This window comes from Parus major, chromosome 3, assembly GCF_001522545.3.
Source record: "Parus major isolate Abel chromosome 3, Parus_major1.1, whole genome shotgun sequence".
Lineage (NCBI taxonomy): Eukaryota > Metazoa > Chordata > Aves > Passeriformes > Paridae > Parus > Parus major.
In genome coordinates this window covers 69,072,800-69,097,026 of record NC_031770.1, presented here as the reverse complement: position 1 = coordinate 69,097,026, position 24,227 = coordinate 69,072,800, and the positions used below count along the sequence as shown (strand labels likewise).

General features: G+C 35.7%; 1 protein-coding gene across 1 annotated transcript in view; it reads right to left on the bottom strand.

Annotated features, from left to right (window-relative positions):
- The window catches only part of SEC63 (SEC63 homolog, protein translocation regulator), a 60,025-nt gene that overhangs the window by 12,755 nt on the left and 23,043 nt on the right, over positions 1-24,227 (bottom strand). The window contains exons 4-13 of the mRNA XM_015622004.3: positions 23,816-23,928; positions 21,478-21,539; positions 17,915-17,973; positions 17,136-17,186; positions 14,596-14,704; positions 12,059-12,153; positions 9,342-9,474; positions 8,098-8,190; positions 3,175-3,329; positions 1,243-1,390 (exon numbers count right to left, since the gene is read on the bottom strand). Coding sequence (XP_015477490.1) covers positions 1,243-1,390; positions 3,175-3,329; positions 8,098-8,190; positions 9,342-9,474; positions 12,059-12,153; positions 14,596-14,704; positions 17,136-17,186; positions 17,915-17,973; positions 21,478-21,539; positions 23,816-23,928 — 1,018 coding nt within the window. The remainder of the gene's footprint in view (positions 1-1,242; positions 1,391-3,174; positions 3,330-8,097; positions 8,191-9,341; positions 9,475-12,058; positions 12,154-14,595; positions 14,705-17,135; positions 17,187-17,914; positions 17,974-21,477; positions 21,540-23,815; positions 23,929-24,227) is intronic.

The window sequence follows — 24,227 nt, the reverse complement described above, 5'->3', positions numbered from 1 at the left end:
CAAACCCCACAGGGGAGCCACTGAGGAGTTTATACCTCCAACCTATAAACTGGAGAATGTCTCAGGTATGAGAGGAATATAGTTATATCCCAGTGTAGACATTTTATTTATTCCCCTCCAATCTCTCCCTGACAAAGCAGCTTTACTATTAACTAGTCTTACATATATATTTTAATGGCAATATTGAGCTAAACTGAAAAGCATCTGTATGGTTTAATCCTCCACACCACACCATGCAGCCATGTGACAAATGAAGACTACAGGCAGGAAAACATTGTTTGTCAAAATATGGGGAGTACTTCAAGACTGAATTTTATGCAGATTAATAAGACTGTAGGCAATCCTATGCTACAATAAAAAAGTTTTCTGTTTACTTGTTTAAAAAAAACCCAACAAAACAACACAAATAACATTCAGAAACACCAAAATTAGCAGACATTTGCTTCCTTAATAGATATTTCTTCTAGCATCTGCATCTCACAGGGGACTACACAAAAGGAAAATTACAATCAGGCTCCCCAAACAAAGCACATCACATTTTGAATGTGGTCATTGCTATTACAATGAAAATATAAACTAGAGACAAGAACTAGAACAACCTTTCAAATATCACACAATTACTAGCACTGATCTTCTACAAAGAAAAGGGGACCACAGAACCAATTCACTTCCCAAAGCAAAGCTGTCTAACAGGAACTGCTTACAATACACCTAATCTTGAGAGAGGAAGAACATTATTCATCACTGAATTAGTGCACACAAAATGTAGCTAAGCATAGCTTGGACAAATTCTGCTAGATATAAAAACTATACCAGGATTATCACAAAGGAACCCATGACTATTTAGTCATCAGGGTCTCCAACTCCAAAACCTCACAAATGACTCTGCATGCTGAAGAAAGCTGAGCATAAATTCTGGAATAAGTGTAACTGTTAAAGATAGCTAATAAAAGTGGTATTTCAACCTGAATTCCACATTGCTTGTGAAATATTAAAATCAAAAGATGAAATTTCAGATAAGCTCCTGTATGAGAAACTACTGCTGTCTTGGGAATAAATGGAATGTTTCAATGTACTTTACCTCCTCAGACTGTACAAGAACCTACAACTCCAAAGAAGTATGTAAAAATTCCAATAAATAGCAGTGAGTTCTGTTTCAGCACCCTCCAAAAGCTTACTGCCAGCAGACTATCAAAATGTCAAAAGAGTGACATACACAGAACAAAAGGACCTCCCACTCACCCTGTGGTTTTATATCCATAGTGACATATGGAAAGCTGCCAAGGACAGCCATAACTTCTTCGTATTTCTTATCTTCTAGGAAGTGCAGTAAATTGCGACGATCTGGGCCTTTCAAACTCACCAAATCCGGAATACTTTTGATTTTATACTGAAATAAAAAAAGAAGAAGTCCCATGGAAGCACAGAACACAGCCCACAAATAAACTCTTGATAATCCATCACTGGTGTGCCCACATTACTAATACATACACACCATTACATTTGTTCTTATAAAAAACCCTACATTTTAGGAAACTAGCAAGCGTATGGTTTGAGAAACAAGCCAAAGAGGTTGCACTCAAACCTACTAAACAGAACTGCTTTGAACATTGGTGTGTTCCTTAGTATGTCACCCCTTCGAAATGTCTCTTCACAATTTCTTATGAAATTGTTATTTCAGCCAGTTTTTTCAGAAAGTTGAGCTAATAAATCTTTCTAATAGAGGTTTTTATTTAGATAAAATACTTCAGTGCTTACAGATTTACATTAACAGAAACAACCAAATAAAAGTTTAAGTTTATTTTTTTTTGTACTGAACTGCAAACAAATCTAAATTTACTCCTTCTAAAATTTGCAGAGCAGAGCTGAAAGGATAAAACAAACACAGATTTGAATACTTGATTACCTCACCATTATAAATGCATATACTTTATTAAATACAATTTCATGCATCCAGGTAGACTGATCATACTGGCAATCTAGGGAACTGTATTTTTGAAGAATTTGGTGCATGTGATCCTGTACAAACTAGCCTAAAAAATGGGGTTTTTCCCCTATTTCATGGCAAACAGAGGTGGGACTATAACATAGCCAAAGTATTTGGTTTTTTACTTAGTTACAATGCACATGTCAAAAAATACATCTAAAATTGCTTATTTTCTCATATGTTCCCTGTAGTTTAAGACTGGATTTAAAAAGTAAGTCTTTAATGATACCTGTAAGAGAATCTTTTACTTTATCCAAAGGATATGATTACTTGAATATTTCATGAACAAGCATCTTCAGAGAGGATTAAAAAAATGCAGTACCTAAGAATTCTTAGTCTTCGCACTAACACAGAAGTATTTAAACACTCCCTAAGGCTGTAGCTAAAGCTAAACAAAATTTCCATCAGATAAAAATATTTTCAAGATTCATTCAAATTAACCACTGTAATACAACCATCAGAAAAGCCAACAGCTTCTAGTAGAAGCAAAGGGCTGCTTCTAGCCAGGCATTCCCAGAAGATACACTAGACTCAAACGAAAAAACAAGTTTGAATGCAGAGTTGGTGAAACAGAGTGAAGAAACACATGCAGGTATTCAGACTAAACTATTCTTTTTCGTCCCTAAATTCTACAAATACCAACGCTTACCCATCTACAGCTATGTAGCAAAAGCTTTATAAGACACACTTGCACACAAAGGAGCACAAAACCTGAAATGCTTCCCACAGTAACTGATTTTTTTTTCTTTTATGAACTCCTCTGTGTAAGCTTCCAAATATATTTTCTATCAAAGTACGTTAAGAATACTGTAAAGCCAAACAAGCCCCCACCCTTCCCAGAAAAAAAAAGTCCCAGCAGGACATTGCAGACACATTCTGGAAGCATATTAAATAAGAGATAGTTTTAACAAGAAAGAAACTGTTTCTGTTGTTTGTTAGGTCAACACAGACTGATCTTTTACACTTATTTACACTTAACAGATCTCTAATTCCCACCTGCTAACTGAGACTTTAAAGAAACCAAAAGCAGACAGAATACCCAGAAGTATTGTACTGAAGTCCTTAAAAATAAATCTATTTTTATTCTCTTGGTTAATTCATTACTTTGCTTCCTTAGCTTTGAATAGGTAAAAGAAGTAGCAGATAGCATTTTAAGAGGTTAACAAGTGTCATTTGTATTTTTATACCTTTTTATGATTGGAAACTCTCCTCAGATTGTCCTCTTCAATGTGAGGCAGCTGTAAAAGGGGAGACTTGAACTGCTGAAGTCCCTGGACCGTCATCTGGGAAAGCTTCATGCAATTTTCCAAAGATCCCAAAGATGGAGCACGAAACTCCCTTTCTTGGGGAGAATGAAACAAACAACATAATTTTTAATTTTTTTTCTTCTTATACTTTTCCAATGTATACTTGTTTTACAGAAAACCTTATTTCCAGTCCACAAGCAAAAGAAAGAGACATCTTAAAATCTTCAGTATTATTAACTAGGCAGCCTTTTTACTCTCACTCCAGCCACACAGATCAGCAGACATTTTCTTCCCTCTATTTAGGATGTCAGAGCTGAACACTAAGGAAGTGAAAGACTTCCCACCTAACATTGTCTCAGGGAACAACTGCACAATTTATTTATGTGATTATTATAGACAAAAATTTCACCAATTTAGTTTAAAAAATGCAGCATCCAAACAAACTTGTTTTATAGTTGTATGTTTTATGTATGTGTGTGTATGTGTTTAGTGTATAATTTAATATGATTTACCATTAAACATTAATTTTTTATGATATAATACATTATCTATAATATTTTCATCTTGAGAAATGAACATATAGGTAGCAGCCTATCACATGCAAAAAGAAAACTATATTTATAAGTGGAGCTAAGAGAGCATACTATGTTAGAAGGCAGTAAGAAGAATATCAAATGCATGACTTTTATAAATGAACTTACTGGTTAAAAGGGGTGTCTAAGCAAATACCTATTTGACTTTGCTTTTAGAAATTACCTATAATTCTTTTCATATTTTAAAATACAAAAAGGCCTATATTCATAATTAAAATTATTATAAAGCAGACAAGGAAGTCTTAGCCAGAACAGAGCAAAAGCAAAAAAAAAACCAAAAAAAACCCACTTAGCAGTTATTAACACTCATCCCATCTGCGAAGAAATAAAAAAGCAAAGCAGACACAAACTGCAACATAACTTTGTTTGACAACCATTCATTCATAAATAAAAATTTCTCATAAACACTGTTGAGAGAACTCATTTCAGACCACTTGTTAACTTGTTGCAAATTTCTAAGCAGCTATGGAGAGCGTAGTAACTGCACATGAAAGATCACTGCTCCCTCTGCTTCAGCTGCCCCTCTCCTCTTCAAATTGTCTGTTTCTGCACTAATTACACCAAGCTATAAATATCACCAGCTGTCAAATCAAATTACATGGAAGGATGTGTGACAATTATATGCAATGCAAAGAGAAATATAACACACAAATGGAACTACCTGGCTAGACAGGCAGGTAACTAAGAAAGATATAACTGACCTTTCAAAAAAGAGTAGTAATAGAAAGATTAATGTTCCAACCGAGTAACACTACATTTACCTTCCATTTTACCTAGCTTCCAACTCCCCTGTAATTTTTTTGGCTGCTGCTGCTAAGGAAAGTCACAGGATTTTTTTTTTTTTAAGTTAAAAAAACACACTGCAAACCAAGTCAATAAAAGAATCCTAAATAATCTCTGACAAACTGACTTTTGCAGAAAATTCACCTAGAGCTTTGAGACCACAGAGCACTAGTCAGAGTAGAAAATATCGTCTTTCTTAAAGGATTGACTCATCATCCATATGACAGTAGAAAAATATTTTGAAGTTAGAAAGTATTATCTTGGTTTCCTGAAAAGAACACAGTATTCCCTGAGAGTGAACTTGAGGACAGCATAGCTTTTAACATCCCCCAAATGCCCCTACCATAAAATTAATATAATTTCTGTACCTATTTTAACAGCTTCTGATTGTCAAATTGCACAATACACAACAACCTTTAATGTAAGGTTATGAAATTGACCAAAAATATAGAATCATAAAATAGTTGGTGTTGACCTCAAACATCATCTGGTTCCAAGCCCCTGCCTTGGGTAGGGACACCTTCCAGTAGACCAACTTGCTCGAAGTCTCATCCAACTTGGCCTTGAACACTTCCAAGGACGGGGCATTCACAGCTTCTCTGGCAACCTGTGCCAGGGCCTCCCCATCCTCACCAGCGAAGAATTTCTTATCTAAAACCACCCTCTTTCAGTTTAAACCAAACATATAACATTAAAGTAGTCAATCCCAAATTTAAATGCAAATGCTAGTTACTTGTGAGGGACTGGCATACACCTGGGTTAAGACACCACCTCTTCATTACACTGCAGCTTCCAACCTGAATTAAGGAATGAGGTTTGACTGGACACTGATGATGAAGCTGAACGGATGCTTAACTTCTGCAGACACTTACTGCACTGCATCCCATGTTTTTGGGAGCAAACATCTCACTTGGCAAGGCAGCTATCTACTTATCATACTTAAGGATGATCTTAAGAAAGCCATGGAAATAATTTCCACCTTCTGGTTCACAGGTAACAGTTAAATTGCCACAGAACAATGGATGCAAGCAAGGGATGCCACAAATCAAAGCTAAGTGCCAAGATTGAGAAGATTCATATCAAGTGTCTTTCTTCAAAAGACATGATTACAAGGTAAGCATAAATTGCTGCAGGCATTTTTAAGCTTCTAACAGTAACAACATTTCAGAATATTTGAAAGACAGGAATGCAGCACAAAATGAGACTTCTCATCCCACTATTAATTTAGGTTGCACAAAGTATGATTTGTCCCCAAAATATTTCTTTTGATCGTATTAACACATGCCATTACCTTTGTGCTTTCATGGAGCCAGCACTGCTGAAAATCTATGACTAACTGTAGCATGTGATCCTTTTGTGTACTGTGTCAAGGGTGATTTAAGTGAAAATTAGAATTAATCCCAAAATCAATTGCAGTTAAGTTTTAAGCCACTTAAAATTATGGTGACAAATACAAACTTAAGCAAAGCAGTCTCTTAAAAATTTCAATACCTAACTTCAATTTTATTCATCTTAAAAAACCACACAACCAAACCAATGCCACCTTTATAATTTCCAGTTGTTTCCCAGGGCAACACAGTTCTCCCTACATGCACAGTTCTCAAAAACAGGGTAAATGCATTACACTTGCTAAATAAATAGTAAGTAGTAAAAACAGTGACTTCACTTTAGACCAAAGACCAAAATTCTGAAACTATTAACCTTGAAATCCCCAATGTCATTATTGTTGGCTGTTAATGGGCAACTGTTGGGTAACACCTTCTCTTTAACACCATGTGCTGAGAGCACGGGCATGGAAACAAGAGCAAATGTTTGGTTGTTTGGTACAAATTTCTGGCTACTGCCACTTTCAAACTTTGGAAATAATTTTTAGAGAAACTAATTTTTAGAGAAGTTAGAGAAATACCAGACAAGTCCTCAACTATACCTATGATACATACCTACTTTTTTTCAAATCTAGGGAAGCAATTTATACTGTACATAATGACAGCTATAAATTCTTTTACAAAAAGATTGAGGCTGAAAGAGACAATGATAATCTCTGGAAATTGTTAGTGGTAGAGGTTGTTCAGATTTGGTTTATAAATAACCATTTCATATGCTAATAGAAAATTAGTTTACACCATTGTATTTCAAAATACTGTCTCCTTTTCTTTTAGTTTAAGTTAAAACCTAAAGTTCCGGGAACTTAAAAGCAATTTATTAAGAACAATGCATCTATAAATGTTTATTTTACTGTCAAATTAAGAAAGTATCTCTATGTATATTCAGAACTAGAGGAAAAGAATGCAGCTACCTCAAGATCATTTAAGTTGCAAAGTATATCATGCACTCTGTTGAGTATCTTATTTCAGCTTTTACCAGAAGGACTATAGGTGTTTCTCATTTTTCAAAGACTTCCAGTTCTGTTGCATAAAAAAAGCTTCTGCCTGTGTTATTTAGGTTGCATTTTGCAAAAGAGAAAACAACTATTTGCTAATTGACTAATATATACATAGGCCATCTAGGCCATCTTAAAGGTATTTTTCAGAGCCTTGAAGTATTTTACAGTATCTTGGAGGTTCAGGTATTTTTTATAAAACCCTATCCAAATTTTAAAAAAATAATCTAAGCTAGCACACAACATCCTCATCTACTCACATTCCCCTCTCACATTTTATTTTGTTATGGAGCACAATTTCCAGCACCACTTGCAATAGTTCTGGGCAATATCTTTCCCAAACCCATTCTTACTAGGAAGCTATCAATGCTCATTAAAGGAGTTTTAGTCCAGTAAAGATCAGCCAGTAGGTATTGTTTGATAGCAAAATAATGGTCACTAGTTTGACATAAAAAAATGACAATGTTTGGTGCAATAAAGGAATGATATCCAAGTCTTTGCTTCCTTACACTGCAAGGAACCATCTTCTGAGTAACTGCCTTTTTACAGTGGAAAAAAAATGCTTAAATACTCTATTTCAATTAAATTATAATGTCTATGGCAATTACAGCTAAGTACTTGCCCCTATAAGCTCAGAATAAAAGTACATAGCAGGCTAAAGAGCACAGAATTCTGATACAGAGAAATATGAGAAAGAAGAAATACAAAGAAATAATGGCAAGGAAATGATCTAAAAAACAAGAGGCACTCATGACAGAAAAAAACTGTAGAAGTGCAAATGGAAAGAACACAAGTCTTATATTAAATGCTTTGCTAGTGAAAATGAACCACATCTTCAAGAAAAGATTTTCAATTGCAATTAAGGAGAAACTTTAATTGCAAAACTTACAAGCAGAACAGATACTCAAAATTTCAGAGTAGAGCTTGGCAGCAGCAACAATATTTCAATTCTCAAAATAGAGAACTTTCTCATTACAGTAAAAAGAGCAAAAGCACATTTAGGCATTTCTAAATATCACAGGTTATGTTTCCCACAAGAAGTCTTTGTGAAGCACCACAGTGAAGAAACATATTTACTGGTTTTAATTATGCAGCTTCTTTTCTTACCTTCCCTGCTTCGAGCCATTATTATTAGTTGGCAGATCACATTAATCATTTCTTGAAGTAGTGCAGGACTCTTCTTAAGGATAAACTGCTGATCTGCAATATACAACTGGCTGCAATTATTGTACTACTTTTAGGAAAAACAATCAATTCAATGAACTGGGTCATTTAATGACAAGATCTTCACTTATATTCATTCTTGTATTATGGCAAAAATGCCACTTTATTATCACTGACATCCATCTGTAACATTCCTTAAAAAAAATCAGGAAAATGCAAGCGCTAAGAGGAAACAAATTTTGTATACCAGCTTCCACACCAAATGAAACAATACTTATTAGATCCATCTAAAAAGAAGCAACAGGCTATCATAGACAATTTACCAGTCATAGTAAAATCACATGAATTCTTTTGGTAACAACAGGTTAAAACCAGGACTTTTAATTTTAAGTGAAACACCAGTTGTGCAAAAAAACATTATTTGCAAGGTATCAACTTCTTTTGAATGCAGATCTGTGAAATTCTAAGTACAAACAGTAACTTAAGTAAAGGAAAGATAAGGTATTTTTCATGACTTTTAAAAACTGATTGTTTTTCTTTTGAAAAGAACTGGAAAATTTGAAGCAAAGTATTTTTCCTGGTTTGTTGTTTTGTGTTTGTTTTTTTTAATTTCCATTAAAATGTAGAACATCTCAACTTTGCTGGTCAGCCTAAAACTATGGCTTTCATAGCTGAAACTTAAGAAATGCATTTAGAAACGTTTTGGTTTGGATACTTATAAGTACTAAAAATTCCAAAACACAAATGGAAGCTCACAGGTAACTGATTTTTAAAGTTCCAATCTTGTCATCTTTACTTCACACAGTGGGCTAAAAATCTCCACAAACAAATACACGTGGAAATGCTATACAGAGCAGCATTATCCTGATCTTAGATTTCTTTGCTCTGAAAAGCAAATATGCTTCACATTTCACATTTTATTCTATTACAAAAATCAAAAACAATTTATCTAAACCATATTTGCAGCCAAAAGCCTTAAAAAGTAAAATGTCAGTATTGCAGGGCTGTCAGGAGGGTGGGTAAATGCTAAGTAAATGCTCCAAAGGGTCATTAAAGTTGAAAAACTAAGCAGCCTGCATAGAGACTATTAAGCAGATATCCATTGAACTCTTTATAGGACAAGAATCAAAAGTACTGTAGCATGCAGCATCTTGCTTCATTCCCAGTAATACACTATTAGGGATTACCTTCTTCAAGGACCTCAGGAACTTGCATCCGGGCAAGATGAGTCAACAGCAGAACTCTGGCTTTCAGACTGTAAGGGTAGGTGAGAGGAGGCTCATTCTTCTTTAAATTTATGCCACCAATTTCTCTGATTAGCTAAAATTAAATAGTTAAACACAAACAGCTATTTTATTGCTAAAGACAAGCAAATACAGGAGAACAGTCCACAAGGGAAAAAAAGCATGTTCACAAAAGCAAGAGTTTTAAGAAACTTTTCCTTGGAATTTTCTATAGAGATGAGCATTAGCCATTTTTATTCAAAACCCAGCTCCAAAAAGTTAAAAAGTGTCTTTTTATGCCTTTTTTTCAATGTGAGAACAACGGGGTTGTAAAGATTTGCACGCAAGAAACTTGTCTTATGTAGTGTTAGATGACAGATAAATATTTTTACTATCTGATTTTATTGCCAAGGTTTACTAGATCTGACCATATTTCTAAGGCGTTCACATCGAATTTAATATCCGCAAGAAATAGCATCACCTTGAGACCTTTCACCCATCTAAAACACAGCAAACTTCCCTAGGAATAATTTCAGATAAAACAGGAAGGAGATTTACAAGCCTGAAATCTCTGGTAGGCTGAAGATCAAGTATTTTAACTTATTTATAAACCACACTAACTTGAAAAAAGTGTGGTGATCTTTACTCAGGATGACCTTTCCTGATCCCCACAGGCCCAAGACCCACAGTTCAAAAAGGTCTGAGTAACAGTAGCTCAGATAAGGTAGCATTAGCACATGGCCCAGAAGCTTCACTTTTTAGCTCAAGAAGTTACCTGAGGAGAGATAAAAATTCCAAAATCTCTAGACAAAAAGAGAACTTTGGGTATCAACAGCTAAGCTACACAAAGCTTTGACCAGTCTTTCCCCACACTTGAAAAAAAAAGATCTTCTGACAAGAAGTTTCTTATAAGCACATCCTGGTATAACCCCAGATAAAGAGCAGTAAAACTTAGAAAAGAGAATTCTGTGAAGAAATGGGAACACTGATCATGGCCCCAGAAGCAGGATACACTAGCAGAAGTTAATAGCAATACCCTTCTGTACTGGTGCTTCAGTGAATTGCTCTGCCATATAGTCAGAAAAAAACACAGATGACACTGAGTACTGGACCTTTAGAAAGGGAACAAAATCTGTCATAAAATGCAAAGTCATGCACTTGCATGTTAACAAGAACTGCAGCTAGCAAAGATGGGAACCCGTTAGCTGAAAAAGAGAGATACCTAAGTTGGGGAAATTCTGAAAACTGACTGATCCCACTCTAGCTGTACTAAGCCACCATATAAAACAGCTGTGGAAAAGAGTATGCTGAAAGTCATTCCCTGCAGACATACAGAGACAGTACTGCCACCAACTAAGGCACTGTTAAAGCTCAACATAGAATACTGTGGACAATTCTAAGCAGATAAAAAATAATGTAAAATTTAGAAGTCTATCAGCTGGGAACAGAACATAGGCGGAGAAAAATGAGCCTTTTGGAAAAGAGATGAATGAAAGACAGCAACTTTTCTAGTTTTGCAAAATAAATACAAAAATATAAGTAATGGGCTATTGCTTCTGTCTACAGATGCATAAGGATATACACAGCAATAATTGTTTAGACTCCAAAGTAGTGATGATAAAAGCCAAGGATATAAATTGGTCACAAACAAGACTTCTAATCACTAGAACAGCAAGTTCTGGAACAGCTTCTCAGCAGGATATGGTTACAGAAGGCTTGACTGCCTTGTAAATAATGAATGATTAAATGTGAAAGGCCTTGCAGAATGCCAGTGCTGGCAACAGTGTGGGTGAAAAACCACTGATCAAGGTGATCTTTTCCAGCCTTTTGCTCCCATTGCTGAGAAACCCCACTTTACCACAATTCCATCTTCTACTCAAAGTCCACAACATGATAAAGAATTTGTAAAAGAGACAAAGATAATTATGTAAAAGAAAATAGACAGAGATACTTCTCACATTTAGGTCACATTTAAAACATGAAAATTTAATTGTGTGCATGCAAAGGTTAAATCTGTGAGACTATTTCCTCCTCTTTTTGCCAGCTCAAAACATCTTCATTGAAGCATTTTGTATAGTATGCTTTAAACTTCTTAAATCAAAGTGTTAGTTTCTGATAAATAAGATTTCCTAAAACTCTGCTAGTAAAAACTCTTTGTCGTAGTACACATTTATGGCATTTCTGATGCCATTGGAAACACTGAATAGAGATTAATATAAAAGGCAACCAGAGGTGAAGAGATTCATGGAGGAATCTTCACTATATTTAAAGATACTGAATTAATTTTGTTTTACTGTTAACACAGTCTACCAGATTTGTGTTAATGATTTAAAAGAACATCAAATGTTGATCACTGCTTTATGTCAATACTCAAAATTTTTAAGGATTAACACTCTAATTCTGTATTTACTTTACCCTTCCCCAAAAGCCCAATGCAGCAGCCTATATACTAAACCAATTACAATTAAAATAAGCATTAGCACCATTAATGCTATCTTTTCTTTTAAAAAAGTTTAAATCAAGTCTAGCTTCAAACTCCTATTTCTGGAGGGATACAGTTGCCTCTCTACAAAGTTAATCCCTGAAGAACTTCAATTCTGTCAGCTGATCACCCAGAAGCATCACCATCACCCCTCTCTTCCCTTGAAGGGGTCAGTTAAACTTCTCTTAACATAACTGACCTGAGGTATCTGGATGTTGTCTGCTGGTCTGCTTGTTGCATCTTTATTGTACTGAGGATCAAACTCAGATGCCCCTGCTAAAACCATGATAAGCCCTGCAAAGATAATTGGAGTCAGACAAAGAAAATGTCAACATGCTAGTACACCAAATGATTTGTTCAGAACCTTCAACCATAAAACTCCTCCCATTCCTCCCCCAATAACCATGAATATCCATGTTCTCCACTTAATGGATCAGTTACCACTGCCACAGGGCAAAGGAGGCAGGAATCAATGTCTGGCGCAAGACAAAAGAGATCATTCAAGGCTCAATTTTGCATGGTATCAAGTCCAGTATTTGACACTTAATGTCTTGAAAAAAAACATAATTAGACTTCATTAGGACTAGCAGACACCACTGCACAGCAGCTTGACTACTTCTGCATGCTCACAGAACCATTCCTCCCAGCAACCCATGTGCCTGCAGCAGCACCACAATATGTATGGAAGAGGGAGGCAGGAAGGATAAAATTTCAACTCCATTTTCTGTTCAGTCAGCACTGGAAATTCACCCAAAAATTCTTGTAGTTATTAGAAAAAAGTTCAATAAATAATCTTGTAAACAAATTGCACAAAGATGTTGGACTGGTCTTTTTTTAATGTGATTAGGAAAATCCATATTACCACAAAATGTTCTGTAGTGTAATTAAAAGGAAAGCCCTAGAGAACTGGGTATTTTAATCCCATTGTGAGCTTCCTGCTCATGAACACAGCAGACCTCTCAGCCACAGACAATCAGAGAGAGCTCCTGGAGCTCTTATTTGCTCCAGCTAAAATAACTTCTTCAGCAGAAGTTACTCAAGCTTCCTTCTTAAATTTTGAGCAAGTGCTCTTCTGAGCAAGTCAAAATTATTTCTGCCTACCTGCAGTGCCCAGTGAATTCAAACTACTAACAATATTAGTCAACAGGAGTCAAGCTCCCTGAGCATCAATTTTCATTTCCATGCTCAAATATCTATTCACTTCCTCAGCACACCATACTTAAGACTTTCAGATGACTACAAATATCTTCTTATTATTTACGATCAACAACTGTAAATCTCCAGGAAAGGAGATTCTGAAAGTTTGTTTGTCCTGAAGCTTGAAAAAAAATACCTTAAAACAAGGCAAGTAATGCAGATTTGTCTCATCATTCCCCTAGCCTGGTTTGATTACATTTGTGGACACTGATATACCACAGTACAGTGGAATTCACAACCAAGCAAAAGGCTTACCTGATGGTTTGTCTAAGCCACCTCAGCTGCACCTTAGTTTTCATTCACACTGCAAAACAGAACTCAGTAGAAAAAACTAACCTGTCTCTGATCCTGAAACTACCTAGAAGTGGAAAGTCCTTAAATAAGGCCACTTCAACCTAGAGTTAACATTTTAACCAATCTTTAGGAGGGACAAGGCAAGCCTCAAAGCTGGGTTCTCAGCAAAGTTCAGTATGAAACAAACTACTGTTAAGTCTGAAGAAAGACAGTGATCTCTCTAAACTTCTAAAGTCTCACCTACTCTCTCTTTTCTCACCTAGCTGGAGATAGGAAAAAGCATAAGAGTATGACAAAAGAGAGTATAAACCAGTCTGAACTAATCCCACACACAAACCCATGTGTCCTGTGAATAAAGGGTAATATCTTTCCATACTCTTACTCCATGCTTCATACAGAGCATTTCTGCTCTGTAGGAAAAGGAAGGATCAAGAGCAGATTTCAGCAATCATCCAGCAAATTTAAAGCTGAAAAACAGTACAATTCAAAGGAGTAAGAAAATCTATTTATGAACGCTTTTTTGGAAGGTTTTGGGAGTTCTCCTATTTTCAATTGTTCTGAGCATGCAATTTAGCTAAATCCAGTCTAGAACTAAATAGTACTGTGCAATTCTTCAAGCTCATTCCAGCCCCAAACTTAAAAATACAATTTTGCACCAACGAAATACATCTACCATTTTCCCCAGAAAAAAATGAGGGGGGTTATTCATTTAAAATCAGGGAGTAGGCAAGAAAAGTAAGTATATTGAAAGCTACAAAGAAGTAACAAAATATCATAAAATTGATAGCAAATTTTTTTAACAAAAATGTAGCTCTCTGTTCTAACATCCAAAACCAAGAAATGCTATTTCATTCTTTATGCATATAAAAATTTTATGAAGCCCCTAAAAAAATTCTAAAGCCTGATTTTTTTACACTAACAGATAGAGAGAGGTTGGCTCCTACTGGCAATTGAGGGCTACAGGTCAGCATGTTTTTCCCAACACACAATAAACCTTTTTCTTTCTCTTTTTTCTCATGCACAGATAGATATAAATATAGATCTATAAAATTCCCTCTCCCAAACATTTAAGTCTTCTTACAGAGTAGTCTTCACCTGCAATGGAATTAAATTTTAAAAACACTCTAAAGGAACCAGAAGCATTACTTTAACCTAATTAAGGCCTATAAAATAGAAGTATTTTAATGTCAGCAGACTGACACTTCCAGATGAACACATCTACAGTTCAAGATGCCTTTTACTTACGTTTCATGTCCATGTTCCGGGTTTTATAGACAAAATATGTATATATTTGAGTTGTCCGAATCAGAATCTGATCTCCACTGTATCGTATTGATCGGTACCACCAGGAACCCTGAAATATTCAACAAAAACGGACTGATATCAGCAACAAGGAAGCATCAAAACAGCCATAGTGCATGACCTCATGTCTGTGAACAACCAGGTTACTCAGCCCAGCTGGTATTATCTGGGTTGAGGTGAACTGAATTTCAGAAAGGAGAGGGAAACAAAATATATTTGCTGACACAAACTTTAATAGCACACTGATAAATTCATCTGAGAGAATCTAACGTTAAACACTTTTAAGTGACCTCTAGCCAAGAGAAATTTTCCCCAGCACATACATCTGCACAGATATACACTGCTTGGTTTATTTCTGGTGTTGTTTTAATAAATCCACTAAATTTACTCGATTTACCACTTTCTATGTATGATGTGGTAACTCCTTACAGCGCAGCTCAGCATTCAAATCTAGTTTAGGCAGGCTTAAGACCAAACCAAGAACAAAGAGATTTCTTTCACTACAAGAAAATTTGCAAAACTGTGCTTTATGTCACCTGACCACAAAGTGATTTTCAGAAGGGGAATCTGGAGGTGAATTAAGAATTAAGCCATACACCTTCAGGTTGACAGAAGAAGAGCAACACTCTGATAATTGCCTAATTAGCATTATACCAGTGACTCAGATTATGGAACTCACTCTACATGGGTTGTACTCTCTAACATATTTTCAGAAAAATGGTGTGCTGGGTTATAAACTGCAATCTGTTCATTAAACTCCTCCCTGTAAGCAGAGCTCATTTAACATAAGAAAACACATCCAAGATACTCCTCAATCTACTGTGAAATTTACTGTCAGTGAAGAGCAACAAGCAGTAAAGTAGTAAGTGATGCTTACTACTATTACTTTAATAATAGTGAATTCTCCCACTATGGAAAGATTTTTGCAACCTACTTAATTATTTGGGAAATACTCTAGGACTGGCTCCAACAAGTTTTTTAATAAATTAGGTTTGATTCCTCCATAAATAGATGAATGCTAACACAAAATAATACACAACTTCCTACAAGGTTTTTCTGCATAAAAAAAATTAATTACAATCCCACATTTACCAATTAGTTGTACAAGAACAGATATTGGAAGAAAAATATAACAAGCCAGTGAAAGCCTACATGAGAAAGGCTGCCCTAACTGCTTCTGCAGATACAGATCCTGTCTCTTGCCCCATGTACAGGACATTTTTTAGGTCAGTGGAAGTCTGGAAAGAACTACTTATCAGTATTATCCTTTTTCATTAATCTGGATTCAAAGGGTGGAAGTAGCCTTACTTTATTTTAGATGCCCATCAAATACAGGATGACTGCACTGTAGTTAAGTTCACCTTCTTTATTAATTCATGAAAGAGAAACAGACCCATTAAAGGCATGAATTATCTTGTATGTCTACTTTAAAATGAAATGATAAAATAATTTGCTCCATAAAAATGACTATTCCTCTTCACTGACTTATAAAAGAAATTTACAGTGACAAGTCTGAAAATACAAGTCTACATCTGGTATGGAGAAAGAAGAGGCAGAACATTTTTTCTGTGCTCAAAACATTTCTTTGTATCAGCAGCAAGGTTGTTTTCCTTTCACTTCAGCTATGATAAAACTGGTGTAAATCACAAAGTATGTGTATACAAAAAAGCATCAGCTGAATCCTAAAAGGAAAGGCATGAAAAATTTTTGCATCCTGGATTTTAGACTTTTGATTCAACCATTTGTTTAAGTCAGCACATTTAATCTTCTAAACTAAATTTTCAATTACACAGAAAGACTCAAAGGGAAGGGATAATGTCTCTCTGAGTCTCAGCACACACTGATGCAAGCAATGAAAATCTTCTCAAGAACATGAGGGGTTTTTGGTGTCAGTTTTCTAAATCTTGCTTCATGCTACACCCCAAATACACAGCCACTGGCTAAGGGACATGGTTCAAAAGCGATACTGTAGGGCAAACCTGAGGCCTGAAATAACACTCTCCCACCAATTGATTCCTGACACAAAGCAATGTCAAGGGCAGACATCTCATGGTGTAGAGAAGATGAATAAAAACTGGAGTTATGAAAGCAAAGGCAGCCAAGAAAAACCAAATCAACCACCTGCTCCACCTGCAGTAATCATTCTAGCACCACCAGCTAGAGACATCTCAGTCTTTACTATAACACCACTGAATATCCTCTTGAGCTCATCACCTCATTAATTTTCTTAAGAAGCTACAAGACAAATTTCACAGCTTAATAATTCTTGTGATAACCAGTATTTCCCCAGAGTCCCCTCTCTATCATGGCATTGCATTTTTCTGGAAACTCTACAGCAGCTACACTTTTTTCACAATAAAAGAAAACACTACCTTTTTAAAAATCAGCTCACTTTCTATGAAAGGCAAGAATGAGAACTCTGTGTCTAAGAAAGCTTTGTTTACAACTTGGTTACAGAGAGTAAAATATCAGATACTACTTACCACAACAACTGGAAGAATAACCATAAATGCTAATGCATACACAAACAACACCTACAGAAAAAATACAAAACATACTGTATTAGATACTGTGGCTATTTAATACCACTCAGGTTTAATTTTTATTTTAAAATACAGTCAAGTAGTGCTACCACAAGATTACTAAAAATTATCACAAGCTTATTGCATAGTTGCTATCATTATTTCTGAAGAGCAACTTACAAGTAATATAACTAGGTATAGCTTAGATAAGGAGTGTCAGTTTAGTGTGATTCACATATGAATCAGTTTAAATGATTCACACACTGTCACAGGTCAGTTTCTTTAATAATTAAAAAGTTAGCACTGTGATGCTGTGGACAGTCAAAAGAAATCAAGTGGTTAAGAAAAATACCTTGCAGCAACAAATACAAAAGGAAAAACACTTAGATACTGTATGATTCAAGCATCACTAACAAACCAAATGGAACTAGAGAAATCCAGCCTGTGGCTCTAAATGTGTTTCCTTGCAAGAGTGAACACACTCTTTGTAGCATGGGTGACCACATTAGAGCCTCATTGTCACTGGAATGAGATCCATCCAAACATACTCATACTTTACTCTCAACAGGAAGATTTAGCTACTCTAACACTCATGACTCCTGAAACTTGCTCCAAAGATGTGCACTTGGACCAAAGTATTAATGTGTTTGACTAAAAATGTGCAGTATTAAGCAAAGAGGTTTTTTTCAAAAACACTTGAAAGTTCACCTTGAAATCTTGAGCTAAGTAAGCTGACTCACCAAAATTGAATTTTTCTGATCCACAATCCAAGCTGGCAAAGCTATACCGAAGCTTGTAGCTGTATGATGAAATAAAAGAAATTCACTATTAAATATTGAGAAATGTTTTTAAAGTCACATTATGTCTATCAAAGAAACAAAATCACCAACCCACAAAAAACCCGTTCATGTTTGTTACTTCAGTAAGCAAAATTTAAACAAATATAGCAAAATCAAGCAACAAATTAGAAATATGCCAAGTATGCAATGACAGGACTTAAATCCAACACCTGAAATACCAAATATTTTATCTTAACATCTTGCAATGAAATAGCTAGACAAGATTTATTTTTAGATATATGTATATATATATGTGTATATATATGTATATATACAATTATATATATAATTATATATATTATAATTATATATAATTATTTAAATATAAATATATATATATGTATGTATGTATGTATGTATGTATGTATGTGTATAAAAATTCCACAGATTGGAAGATTTGTGAGTTTTGCATTGCAGAGTTTTCAGCAGTTTAAAAACATATAGTTAAGTAAGCAAATGAACTGCAAGAAAATGGTCCGAACAAATTATTTCTATGGGAAGTTCTATTGGTTTGTCCCTCTAAGAAAATGCTCTAAGCTGTAAACACAAAACCCTCTGTCAGTTCAAATTTCTGTGTGACTGATAAGAAAAAAAAGAGGAACATTTCTCATTTCAAAAGAAGTCAGGCTACAAAAAATAGAAGACATGATTCTCTAACATCTCCAGCATACAGATCTGAATAGAAAGTAGCATAAAATAGCTTTTCAGACACAGGCAGCAATAAATTAAATTTTGGAAACACTATCTTATCCCAATACTGAGAGTTCTATGAAATCAACAGGGGGAAGAAAAGAAAGTAAGACTAAGATTTCTAGGACCTGCTTGAAAGAAAAACAACATGCTTTCCTTAGTACTAGCAGTTACCCATGAAGAGCCATGCCTTAAGAAAGGATAGGCTAGGACCCCTATGAAATTAGGCGCTACACTGATGCCATCTCCAACAGATTGTGATAACCATCAATTCAGATAAACAGCTTTTATGAACAAGCCTAACGTGGCTTCTCTAAGTTGAAAACTACCATTTCTTGAGTCTCCAATCAAATATCTGACAAGCCTGACCACACCTCAGCCACAGGAGTTCAACCAGATAATACCCAGTGAATTTACCATTAAGTTACAGGAAATGCCTTGCTCTGGAGAAGGAAGATCTATGGACTCTAATCTGTTAATGACTACGGATTTTTAGAAGAATCTACTAAAAATCTGTCTTTTACTGACGGAATAAATTTCAGTTTACTACAATATTTTTGACCTTTAGGATTGTAGCCTCAAATTGCTCCAGGAATAGAAGTAACTCAGTAAAAAGCTCTTTCTCTTCTGGTCTGAGAGTCTCCTTGCCCCCACTCATGCTCATTGAGCTGAAACAGCAGCAAATACCAAGGGGAAAGAAATAGGCTTTAATCATAAGGCACTTTTCGTAGACTACCTTTATACTCTTCAGATCCCGCTCATCTGCTTGCAAACAGTCTTTGAATGATTTTGCATTTACTTTTAGTAAAGGAGCAAGTCATGCAAATGCAAGAATGTTTGTTTGCCTGCCTCTGGCCTCACACTGCCTCAGCTGGATAGAGAGGAATGCTGCTCCCTGTTCCTCTGTGCTGGGCACACAGGATGGGATGTACCATCAAACATGGCTGGGCATGTCTAAGCCCAGATGTGCTTCATCTCAGCCCAGAAAACACCTCTATGAGGGATTGTGTCTATCCTTTGTCTATACAGAACTAGAAGACGAGAGTACATAGCTCAGGTACATGTTTTTACACCATGGATATATAAATAAAGAGAAGATGAATTTCACTAAATTAGAAAGCCCCTCACACTTTAATGTGGAACAAGGTTAGACAATAGAGGAGAGAGAAAGAAAATTCAGGGACTTCTCCCACCCTTCAGATGTCTCAAACAATAATGAGAGGTCCAGAAATAAACCTCATTCATTAGGTTATTATATATACGTATTTATTAGGTATTTATTAGGAAATTCTAATTCCACTGGAGCCTGAGGTAGAGTTTTCAGAAGAGCAGGAGGCTTAACGCTCACAGTATGAACTGCTAGCCTGCCAAAAATCATTTCATTTTGCCCTCTGGGAATCAAAAATCTCTTAGCTTTGTGAATACAATCACTAAGCCAGCCAAGGATCTTTGTGCCTTATCAAGTTTTGGCTGAGTTTTCTTTTGAAGTCACAGCTTCAGGTCCATTCAAGGACACTGACACAACTGCCTAACTTCAAATCCTATGCCTTGTCAACACTAAGCGAGTAGCTTATGGATATGAAAAACAATTTACCCTCCAGAAAGGTCCTAGGAATGCTATTAAAATTTATGGTACCATTTTGCTGATATTGTGACAGCATTTCTGAAGAAAGATTTTATCTGTATTTTGTAGCAAGAGGGACAGAGACCTCTTATTTGCCAAGCAAAGGAAGCAGTAGAAGCTAAGAGCTGATAGAAATCCATTATGCTATAAAACACAGCAATTAAAGAATTTAGTCCTCTTTAATCCATCAGAAATGCCTTTGTCAGATTGATATAGTTGACAAAGATGTTTTTTGAAGGAAGAGGGAAGATTTTATTTCTTTGAAATACCAATACAAGGGCTGGGGTTGGTTTTTTAACTTTAAAAATTAATGTCCTGTGTTGGGTGGATATAATTCAGAAGAATTTACAGCACAGATGATAGAGTACCCTCATGTCATCCTGTCAATTCAGAATTAAGTTACAAATTTCATTTATTATTTCCAAGCCAGCTGTAACTCATTCACACAGATATGTTGTATAACTTGCTTTAATAAATGGCAGGTTTCCATTTTGCCTGTAATGAGTATCAGCTAGAAACATGCAACATTTCTCCTTAGTAGGCCACTTAAGCAATCACGAAGGTGTTTTACAAGCAATTCACACAACTGCAAATTAGGAAAAAATTATTAACTTTCAGTCTTAAAGTCATTTAGTTTGGATCACCTACTGTAAAACTTTGACACACCATCACCAGGATTGTTTTCATGTAGCTACCTGCCCAGAAACAATTATCCCCATGTATATCCTTTTAAAGTATTTACTGCATTATGGCTAGTTGTTAATTTTTTGATATACATCTCTAGTATTTGATCATAAATACCAGGAAATGTTTAAAATCCACAAGTTTCTGATAAGCAGTATTCTGTTTTTTGCTTACACCTCCATTAATACTGGCAAATCTCCCTAGATACTTACTGAAGCTGACTAATAAAAAAAATTCTTCTCTTTTTACCACAATTAAAAGTCTGAGATGTGTAAAGCAAACTCTTTCTTGCCTTTCCCTGCCACCACCTCCAGAGCCAGTTTTACAAGCAAAGAATTGGTCAGATGTGTTGCTTTAATCACAGGAGAAAGTTGCTATATAAAGCTCTAAGTGCTTCTTGACTGATCAGATATTACACATCTCAATGTACAGCGATTACAGGACCTCTGTCATTCATAATTGTTACCTTGTGGTCCATCTGGATTACCAAATTCTTCCCAGTTTTTTCGTGACTCTTCATCAGTTAAGCTAGTTACAAGAAAAGATACTAAGTTAATACAAAAGACATTTCTCTAAATCATTAACAAACAGAAACTTTAAAATGTGGCAGTCACACTATCCTTTAGAAGTAGTTTGAAAAGATAAACAGCTTCTGGTACTTTTTTGTATGAAATCTAATAGGAAACAATACTGTTATACTGCTCCTTGATACACAAACAAATTCTTTAAGGACTCTGACAGGAAATCAGACACAGAAGATGACACAATCCCATCTCCCTTTCATGACGGTGACTGCATACCCATCAGCACACAGTATTTTTTGATGCCAAGTTATAGCACAGTAAATTTTGAAAGTCAAAATTGAAATGTATCTTTTTTCTTGGAAGGAAGGTAAACATGGATGATGGGTTGACTGATCAGAAGTAGTCCATATGAGCCTTTATCTCATTCTAGACCTTTAGCCTTTGACAGCTTGTGTTTGGTTGTTGTAAGGGTTTTTTCCCCTGGAACTCCCAAGTTTCCTAACTTAACACTCTCTTATTTAATAAGACACCACCTCCTAAATCTTAGAGTTTCTATGCCTGTTCAGAAATTACAGTTCTTTGGCAATTGTATGCCACCTTGACAGAATACCTGTTACCAGAAGGAAGAATACTGCTTTAGAAAACAGAATACCTGGCTTTCACAGTATGAAAGATTTTGTGTAACATAAGAAACCCAGTGAAGAAGTCAGGCCTCTCATGATCATTTCTAAGTCTCTCACTTGTTGACAAAGCAAACCCACCAAATCAGCAGCTTTAATATTTCAAGACAGCATGGCCAAGGAACTTCAGCATCATTTACCTCACAATATACCTCTGCCACAGCCCATGGGCTAGTGCTTGAAGTATCAAACTGTAGTGCCAAGTGTTTGAGTACTGGCTTGCAAAGTAAATAATTTACATGCTTCAGGAGTTCAAAAAGGCACATCAGAATTTCCTACTGAAGACATTTTCTAAGTGATACAGATGTGTTTAAGCAAGAAGTATGATTTCCAAACTGCTCAAGTGAGCATGGTGTTGGTTTTCCTTCCCACCTCTTCCCAAACAGGACTCTCCATCAGAAAGGTTAACCACACACACAACTGACTTCAAGGCAGAAATCACCAACTTCCCAGGTTCTCTGATGCTGTGACTGATGCAATAAACCCCAATAACTGAAGAAGTCTCAGAGGCAATGGGTAAGAGTGACATGCTGTGAAGCTCTGAATGACTACAGTGACTCAGCACAGCTGCTGCAAAGAAGCTGACTCCAGAACAAAGGGGACACGAAGGTGCCTTTGTTTTACATAAAATACCTATCAACAGCTGAGGGAATCAACTGGTGGTAGAAACATTTCTCTTTGAGTGCATAAAAAAAGTATGAATGGCTCAAGTTTGAGGCAGCAGCATCAGGGGAGTCCACTGGCTCAGTCACCAGAGTGTAAAAACCAGGCAACTAGAATTCTGTAGAGAGCAATGGGCTCCAGCTGGCTTCAAGCCACACATGCCTTCCCATCAGCATTGTGACAGTGAGTGTATTAGAGACACCAGTAACAGGAATCCCACTGGTATTGTGATTGAACTGTGTATTGAAATTCCTGTATTTTGATTTCCTTTACACCAAATTCTTACAATAGACTTCTCTCAGATACTAAGAAAATAAAAATGCTATAAAAGATAAGGCCAAAAAATACTCTAGAGGAAAAGAAGATTCAAGGACTCAGCTTTTAAAAACTACACAGGTATTATGAAACAGTCACCAAGTAAAAAGTCAGGACTGCATGGCAAGCATAAATGGAAAGGGATAGGGGCAAGCTGAGAGAAAACAGTCAGATCCAGAATGAGACATGCTTTTCACTGGATGGAACAGTTGAAGTACTGTCTTTTACTCTCTGGCTTTACCACCAGGTGAAATGAACAGTACATATATTTTCTAAGCATCACTTCAAAACTGCTGTAACAGAGTGCAATAGTTAAAAAAAACCACAACAACCACTTTGTTGTTTTTCATCTTTAAGATTTAATATGTGTTATATTGGAAATACTTTTCCTAGCTGACACAAGAGATCTAACACCTTACAGTATTCTGACAGGTGCAAAACAAATTATCCTTCCCAACTCGTACAAAACAAGTACACACTGCAGGAAGACATGTTTTGACTTTTGTTACATATCTGAACACACTTCTTCCTGCCTGCTTAGGTCATCCTTGTTCTTACTATAAAGGCTGTCCTCCCCATAATATTATGATTCCCTTTTTTCAAAGGTAAAAAAGAAACTTACGCTGCATAGGCCTTAGCAATCCTCATGAACATAACTTCATCTCCTCCTTTATCTGGATGGTATTTTAGGGATAGTGCACGGTACTGTTTCTTTATTTCAGATATACTTGCTCCCTTCAAAAGGAAAGGTTTGCATTTATTAATAAATACCTTAAATGACATTCATTCTTATATAGAATCCTAATACATATTGCGTAGCATTTTTCTGAAGCATTCACTGAAGAATTATATTGTAGCATAGGATCATTAAACTATATATATATAATTCATGAAAACATTATTATTTTTCTGAAAACATTCTTACAACCATTATGTTTTTAAATGAAGACACAAGTCACAGCCTAACTAAAAGACACTCAGATGACTGAATACTGGGATTTCTGGATTATTTTGCTTATCTATCCATAGGAACA